The following is a 7,500-nucleotide window of genomic DNA, read 5'->3' on the forward strand; positions in this document are numbered from 1 at the left end:
GCAGCAACGCTGTGGGCTCTGGCCGGTCCGGTGAGTGAGTCTCCTCCTCCTCGGTCCTTCTGGATGGGCCTGGTGCCTCTCTGGCTCGGTTCGGAGCCCAGATCAGATTACCAGAGGTTGGCCGGGACTGGAACCTTGAACCCCCCCCCCACCCCCCAACCACCACCACCACCACACAATGAAGAGACATGACACATCCTGGTGCATTATTCAAAGTTTATTGTGAACTTTCTGCAGCTTCATCTCCCATGCACTGGGCAAATCTGCGCCTCATCTCCGCCATTTGGCCGACATCCAGCTGCATCGCATAGAATCGGTCGGCCGTGCGGGTGTCGTGGCACATCACCCGGGACATCTGCGTCCGGACATCACTGGAGTGGGTGTTCCTGCACTGTGAGGGGAGAGAGAGAGAGAGAGAGGGGGGCAGAGAGTCAGAGGGCGGGCAGGCAGGCAGGCAGGCAGGCAGGCAGGCAGGGGTCGGATGGCGGCTATGCTGCTTTCCTGGATAACTTACCATCGTTGCGACCGCGGTCCTGATGTCGGTAAGCGAGGGTCTCCCTGGCAGTAGCATCGCTGCCCACGCGTTCCTGGCGAACGCAGTGATGGTGTTCACGTGCTGATGGTTGGTATTGAAGAAGACCAGATCGCACTGCGGACGTAGCCGAGCCCGGATCTCCATCCACCGCTGGATCCAGCCCAGTTCCTCGTGGGTGAGAAAGACCTGAGCACATCCAAACACCCGGGCAGTCTTATGGTTCTTTACCTGAAGACGGGCAGAGAAATGTTAAATGGCTGGCTGGCTGGCTGGCTGGCTGGCTGGCTGGAGCCTGGATGGATGGAGCCTGGATGGATGGAGCCTGGATGGATGGAGCCTGGATGCAGCAGCCTGGCTGCTGCTGCATCCATCCATCCATCCATCCATCCATCCAGCCATCCATCCAGGCTCCAGCCAGCCAGTCAGCCAGCCAGCCAGCCAGCCAGCCAGCCAGGCTAGTGTTAGTGAGTGGGTGCAGACTTACATTGAGTACGACCCCCGGAGAGGAAGAGTCGGCCCCCCTCGCGGCCTCCAGGACCTCTTCGGTGGTAAGGTTGGTCATGACGCCGGCTCGATGGCCGTAGAGCGAAATAAGGTAAAGGGCAAAGAACCCGTACAGCAGATGTCTCAGCCCCACGTCGTGCTTCTTTTGCGAGGAGCTCAGCAAGAGTTTGGGGATCCAGCCCCGACACTTTGCGATGCATCTGCGGAGAATTTCGGGCGTTACGGAGCGCTGTAGCTTCTCGGACTTGACCTTGATCTGCCGAAGCACCACCTTCGTTCCGATTTTGCACGTAGCCGACCTCAGAGCTCGCATCACGGACACGAGCTGCCGCTTGGACAGCCTGGAGCTTCTCGGAGGCGTCTCCATGAAGTATACGTGGAATTGGGTTGTGTTTACCAGGTAGACCTTAACGGTAGTTACGGCCTTCCGCTCCCGCTCGGTGAGTTCAGCGGGCCAGGCCATTATGCGTCCGGCGTCATCCAAGAAGCGCCAGGAGCCCAGCTCGGTCTTATCACGGCTCATGTAGCTGAGGAATGCAACAATTCGACCCATCTTTGACTTAACATTTTCAGCATGCTTTCGCGAGCGTACTGCCCCGGCCAGGTGCCGGCCGTACTCTTCTAGGTAGCGACGGATGACTGCAGGAAATGTACTCAGCCTACCCACCGTGCTCGAGGACGGGGCCTGCGGTTCTTCGTCCTCGAACTCCGGCACTCCGGTCGTCGCCGCCGAGTCCGCGGATGGCACGTCGTCGCCGCCGCCGGGAAGAAGACATGGCTCCGGCCGCTGTGTGGAGTCCGCCGAGGTGGAACGTGGAGGGCTGGCGCTCGGTCGGCCGGGAACAAGACATGGCTCCTCCAGCTCCTCCGGCTCTGGCTCCGGCCGCTGCGGGGAGTCCGCCGAGGTCGTACGGGCGGGGCTGGCGCTCGGTCCCTGCGAGGGAAGGGGAGAAGCAGGGGGGGGGGCGGCGGAGGCGGCGGCGGCGGCGGCTTCGCTGCCCCGTGAACCCTCCAGGTCCAACCTGGTGGCTAAAGGCGGGTCGGGACCCAAGGCCCGAAGTTCTCTCACCTGCCGCAGCGTTTTGCGCCACTGGAGCTTCCTCAAAAGGCGCTTCTTCTCCTTGGCACCCAGGTCACGGTGAGCGTCTTGGAGGTGCTGCGCCACCCTTGACCCACCGTACGAGCAGCCGCCGACGGGGCACTTCATGCCGCGAACGCTCACTCGCCCTCTGGCAAACGCCAACAGGATCCTTCGCTCCAGGGCGTTCCTGACGCAGTGAACGTCATCCAAGTGGCGTCGCAGGCGCCAAGACGGCCGGTGACATACAGGGCAGCGATTCTTAAACTTAGAAGGCGTCATCGTCACTCCGCTCATGTGCCCCGCAAATGAGCGGGGCACATCCGCAGCCCGGCTATATGTGCAGGCGGGTGGGCGTGCCTCCCTCTAATCAAGCCTAATTGGCGACACCTGGCCTCGTTCGACCCCGAAATCGGGGCCGGATCCCCGGGCGTGCTTCCCTCTAATCAAGCCTAATTGGCGACACCTGCTCCCAATTCGGGGGGCGTCCAATCAGGGGAAGCTCCTGAGATTGGCTTCCCAATCGAGCCTAATTGGCGACACCTGGGCCTCGTTCGACCCCGAAATCGGGGCCGGATCCCCGGGGAAACGCGTCCCGATAGCCGCGCGGCCCCCTGCCCGGACGGCGGGAGGCTCCGTTACGACGCTAAGACGGGTCGTGCCTGGTTAGTACTTGGATGGGAGACCGCCTGGGAATACCAGGTGCTGTAAGCCTTTTGGTGCTGCTGCCTTTAAAATATTTCACATTGAGGGACACAACAAAGTGTCCCTCAACGTTTTGCCCCCACAAAGAAGCACGCTTAACCCTACGAAGAAGCACGACTAACCCTACGGAGAAGCACGGGAGACCGCCTGGGAATACCAGGTGCTGTAAGCCTTTTGGTGCTGCTGCCTTTAAAATATTTCACATTGAGGGACACAACAAAGTGTCCCTCAACGTTTTGCCCCCACAAAGAAGCACGCTTAACCCGACGAAGAAGCACGACTAACCCTACGGAGAAGCACGGGAGACCGCCTGGGAATACCAGGTGCTGTAAGCCTTTTGGTGCTGCTGCCTTTAAAATATTTCACATTGAGGGACACAACTAAGTGTCCCTCAATGTTTTGCCCCCAGAAAGAAGCATGCTTAACCCTACGGAGAAGCACGACTAACCCTACGGAGAAGCACGGCTAACTCTACGGAGAAGCACGGGAGACCGCCTGGGAATACCAGGTGCTGTAAGCCTTTTGGTGCTGCTGCCTTTAAAATATTTCACATTGAGGGACACAACAAAGTGTCCCTCAACGTTTTGCCCCCACAAAGAAGCACGCTTAACCCGACGAAGAAGCACGCTTAACCCTACGGAGAAGCACGGCTAACCCTACAGAGGTGTAATCAAAGCAAAAAGAAACAAAGTGCCAACTGGATGTGCTGCTTTACGAAAAGCTGTTCCTGTTAGCACATTGTGGCTTACGGCCACACTACCTTGGTCACGCCCACTCTGCGTTAGTCAGCTGTTTGTTTGCACAGCGGTAGGGGTAACATTTTTTTTGCAGCTCTGTTTTTTCGTTCTTTTTTGGATTTTGGAACCTTTTTTGGTGTTTTTTTTTATTTTGTAGAATTACCTCCCCACAGTTTTCTACTGTTGGGGAGGGGTTTTCTCCTTTTTGTAATGGAGTTGTCAAAGAACAAGCGGACGGATCCCTCGGTTTTGGACAATTTGGAAAGGAACACGGAAACAAGCTTCGAACAAGTGAAAATGACTGGAGTATTTGAAAAAGAAAACACGGTCCAGATTGAAGTTGTGGGAGACGAAAAGATTTCAGTGCTAGACCTGATGAAAAACATACGCTTTCTGTGTGGAGGTTTATTAGCATGTCGAGTATTATCGGACAAGAAATTTGAAATCACATTAAGCAATGAAAAAGCAAAAAAGAGACTTTTGGACGGATTCAAGATGGGATCATCTACAATACACGCCAAAGAACTTATAAATGATGAACTGGTGGTCTCCTTCTTAACGTTACCAGCTTACATCACAGACGAGGAGATTTTAAGCAAGTTACATACTTGGGGAGTTAAAGCAGTGTCAGAAATCAAGCGTCGGGTGTGGCCGGGAACGAAGATTGCCGATGGAACACGGTTTGTAAAAGTCAAATTTACTGAAACTGTACAGTCTCTGCCTTATTCTGCCAGATTTAACACAGCTCTTGGTCCAGAATATTTCAGAGTTATTCATGATAGACAGGTTAAAGTTTGCAGGATATGTTTACAACCGGGCCACATTGTCAGGGACTGTCCTGATTTTTGCTGTCATTTCTGCGGAGTCCAGGGGCATTATGTGAGAGAATGCTCGGAAAAAAAACAGGAAAAGAAATGTCAAATCTGCCAAAATCAAATAGATAAATGCATTTGCAACTTAAGTGAATCTGATGATCAAGACCAGGGTCTGACAGCGGACTTCAAGGAAGCTGATACGCAGAGCGGAGAGGAAAGCGAAATGGAGGGGGAAGTGGAAGAGAATGAGCAGGTGGAGGGAGGTGAGGAAGAGCTGAGCGAGTGCATGCCAAGTGCTGAGTGGTCTGTGGCCAGAGCGCCGGACGCAGAGGTGTCCGGTGCGCTGGCTATGGGCGAAGTATCCAAAAACGGTAAAAACACAGTCGAAGAGGAGCGGGAAGAAGTCGCTGCGCCTCTTCCCCCTGTAGCCGAAGGAAACTCGCAGCTTCTATCGCCGACCCATCTGCCGTCTTTTCAGACCCCGCTGAGCGCTTTGCCGCGGACGCTCAAAATAGTGGACTATGTAGAGTCGGATCCTGATCTTGATCTTACAAAAATAATACAAACTAGGAAAAGACTGGCAAGCCTAGCAACAAAACCCAAAAGAAAAGTAAAAAAATGACTATGGCAACTTTTTTCCACTTAACACTAATGCTCCTTCTCTCGCTTAATGCCCGTGGGCTCAACAGGGAAGAAAAGGTGAACGCAGTCATTTTTCAATCGCATTTCGATATACTCTGTCTACAAGAAACAAAGTGGGATATTTCAAAAGAAAAAGAGATGTCACATAAATGGAAAGGGAAAATGTTTTCATCTACATCAAGTACTCAAGCGGGTGGGGTTGCCATTTTTATGAGGGAGGGTCTGTTTAACAATTGTCATTTAATTCATAAAGATAAGCAGGGTAAACTTATCATAATAGATTTCTTTTACAATAATAAATCATGTAGGTTAATTAATATTCATGCACCAAACATAGATACACACAGGAAAAAGTTCTTTATTGGTTTAAGACAATGGATAGTTACAAATTGTATCATAATAGGAGACTTTAACATAACACTAACAAAATCTGACGTTTCAAATAACTGCACATTTTCTGAGGATTATAGCAGGAACACACTTTTTGACATTATTACACAAAATAGTTTGATAGATATTTGGAGACTTTTTCACCCAGGTAAAAAACAATTTACCAGAAAACAGGTCATTTTAGGAAAACTGAAACAATCACGACTCGACTTGTGCCTGATCTCGTCTTCTCTTGTCCCCGAGGTGTCATCCTGTCTCATCCGGGACAACGTCTGGAGTGACCATTCCTTCCTGCAGGTTGAGATGGGAAGAGGCATCAGAAATGGGGGTCTCTGGTGTCTGAATGCTGCTCTTCTTCAGGATGAGGCTTACAGAGGTGAGATTGGCATCCTGCTGCAGACCCTGAGTGGGGAAATGGATCACACTGACAACCTGCTAGAGTGGTGGGATCAGGCCAAACAAAGAGTCAAAAACCTTTCCATAAAATATAGCAGACAGAAAAAACGGAGAGAACTCCATAATGAATGCATTTTAAGAAGAAAGTTAAATAGTGAATTAGATCATTTAGAAAATGATCAAAGCAGAGACATAACAGATTATTTGATAATAAAAAAACAACTAGAGCAAATAGAAATAAATAAATGTAAAGGAGCCATTATTCGCAGCAAAGCAAAATATTTAACAGAAGGAGAAAAATCTACAGCTTTCTTTCTGGCTCAAGAGAAACGCAAACAAGCTAACGCAACAATAAATGAATTGCTAAATGAGAAGGGAGAACAGGTGTCAGACATAACAAGTATTTTAGAAACGGTTCAGACTTTTTATTCACATCTTTTTACAAGTGAAAATATTTCTACCAATAAAATAAATCAGGTTGTCGGTGTGATCGATTCCTCACTCTCTCGGGAAGACAGTCTCTGTTGTGATGCTCCATTGACAGAGGAAGAAATTAAACACGTTATCAACTCATTGAATAATAATAAAAGTCCTGGACATGATGGCATTACTTCTGAATTTTATAAACAGTTCAAAGATCCAATAAGTAAAATACTATTGCGGGTTTTTTCTGTCATGGAGCAAACAGGGTGCACGCCCAGGACCTTCGCCCAAGGAGTCATAACCATTCTTTACAAAAACAAGGGTGACAGAAATAACTTGGAAAACTACAGACCCATTAGTTTATTAAATACAGATTACAAAATATATTCCAAAATACTAGCAAACAGGTTAAAATCAGTAATAGGCACTTTAATCAGTTCATCGCAAGCTTACGGTATTCCTCAAAGAAACATTTCAGATACAGTGTTATCAATAAATCATACTATCCAGTCCATGGTCAGTTCACAAGGCATATTTCTAAATATAGATTTTAGTAAAGCTTTTGATAGGGTGGAACATAACTTCTTATGGGCAGTTTTAAATAAATTTGGATTTGGTCAATCATTTATCAGCAAGTTACAGTTATTATATTCAAAAGCAGAAAGTAAGGTCAAATGCAATGGTCATTTCACAGATTATTTCCGTTTACATAGGTCAGTCAGACAGGGGTGTCCTCTGTCCTCCCTGCTCTACAGCCTGGTGGCTGAGCCCCTCGCCATCCTGATTAGACAGGACAAAAATATTCAAGGAATAAAATCACCACAGGGCAATGACAGTAAAATATTTCAGTTTGCAGACGACACTTCAATAACAGTCAAAGATGAAAACAGTTTAGAATTGGTTATGAAACATCTACAAACGTACGGTTCAGCTTCAGGAGCAAAAATTAATACAACCAAATCTGAGATAATGTATTGTGGTGGGGCGGCTCGGACATCGGGAAGGTGGAAGTTCAGGGAGGTGGAGGACACAGTCAAGGTCCTGGGCGTGTACCTTGGTAAGCAGTGGAGAGCGGCGAGAGACGAGACCTGGAAAAACATCATAAACAAAATACAAAAACAGCTCAATCTCTGGAATCAAAGGAAATTAACCATCAAAGGGAAAGTAGTTATAATAAACAGTTTAATCATCTCTAAAATCATTTATCCACTCAGTGTTTATGATCTCCCAAAACAAGTACTCAACAGATTTAACAGTCAAATCTCTTTATTCATC

The 7,500-nt window shown here is 49.1% G+C and overlaps 2 protein-coding genes and 1 long non-coding RNA gene across 3 annotated transcripts in view; 1 reads left to right on the forward strand and 2 right to left on the reverse strand.

Annotated features, from left to right (window-relative positions):
* Nucleotides 1-166: 166 nt before the first annotated feature.
* On the reverse strand, nt 167-2,399 carry LOC116710890 (uncharacterized). The gene is made up of 3 exons (XM_032550187.1): nt 1,020-2,399; nt 515-763; nt 167-391 (listed from the first exon to the last, which is right to left on the reverse strand). Exons 1-3 carry the CDS (start codon nt 2,397-2,399, stop codon nt 218-220), a joined length of 1,803 nt encoding a protein of 600 aa, XP_032406078.1. The 3' UTR covers nt 167-217.
* Nucleotides 2,400-3,589: 1,190 nt separating this feature from the next.
* Nucleotides 3,590-7,500, forward strand: part of LOC116708041 (uncharacterized) — a 5,122-nt gene continuing 1,211 nt past the window's right edge. Inside the window, exon 1 of the mRNA XM_032545803.1 lies at nt 3,590-5,782. Coding sequence (XP_032401694.1) covers nt 3,770-4,996 — 1,227 coding nt within the window. The 5' untranslated portion in view covers nt 3,590-3,769 and the 3' untranslated portion in view covers nt 4,997-5,782. The remainder of the gene's footprint in view (nt 5,783-7,500) is intronic.
* LOC116708049 (uncharacterized) lies at nt 5,549-6,540 on the reverse strand. The gene is made up of 2 exons (XR_004336595.1): nt 5,779-6,540; nt 5,549-5,697 (listed from the first exon to the last, which is right to left on the reverse strand). It is a non-coding gene; the product is annotated as an uncharacterized LOC116708049 (long non-coding RNA).

Source organism: Xiphophorus hellerii, chromosome 2 (assembly GCF_003331165.1).
Source record: "Xiphophorus hellerii strain 12219 chromosome 2, Xiphophorus_hellerii-4.1, whole genome shotgun sequence".
NCBI classification, from domain to species: Eukaryota; Metazoa; Chordata; class Actinopteri; order Cyprinodontiformes; family Poeciliidae; genus Xiphophorus; species Xiphophorus hellerii.

Bases quoted from the DNA above. Each gene is read 5' to 3' on its own strand.
- LOC116710890 (XM_032550187.1), bottom strand. From the start codon at position 2,399: ATGACGCCTTCTAAGTTTAAGAATCGCTGCCCTGTATGTCACCGGCCG. The intron at 764-1,019 runs GTAAGTCTGCAC...GCCCGTCTTCAG, and splicing joins CTCCGGGGGTCGTACTCAAT to GTAAAGAACCATAAGACTGC. The intron at 392-514 runs GTAAGTTATCCA...CTCCCCTCACAG, and splicing joins GGACCGCGGTCGCAACGATG to TGCAGGAACACCCACTCCAG.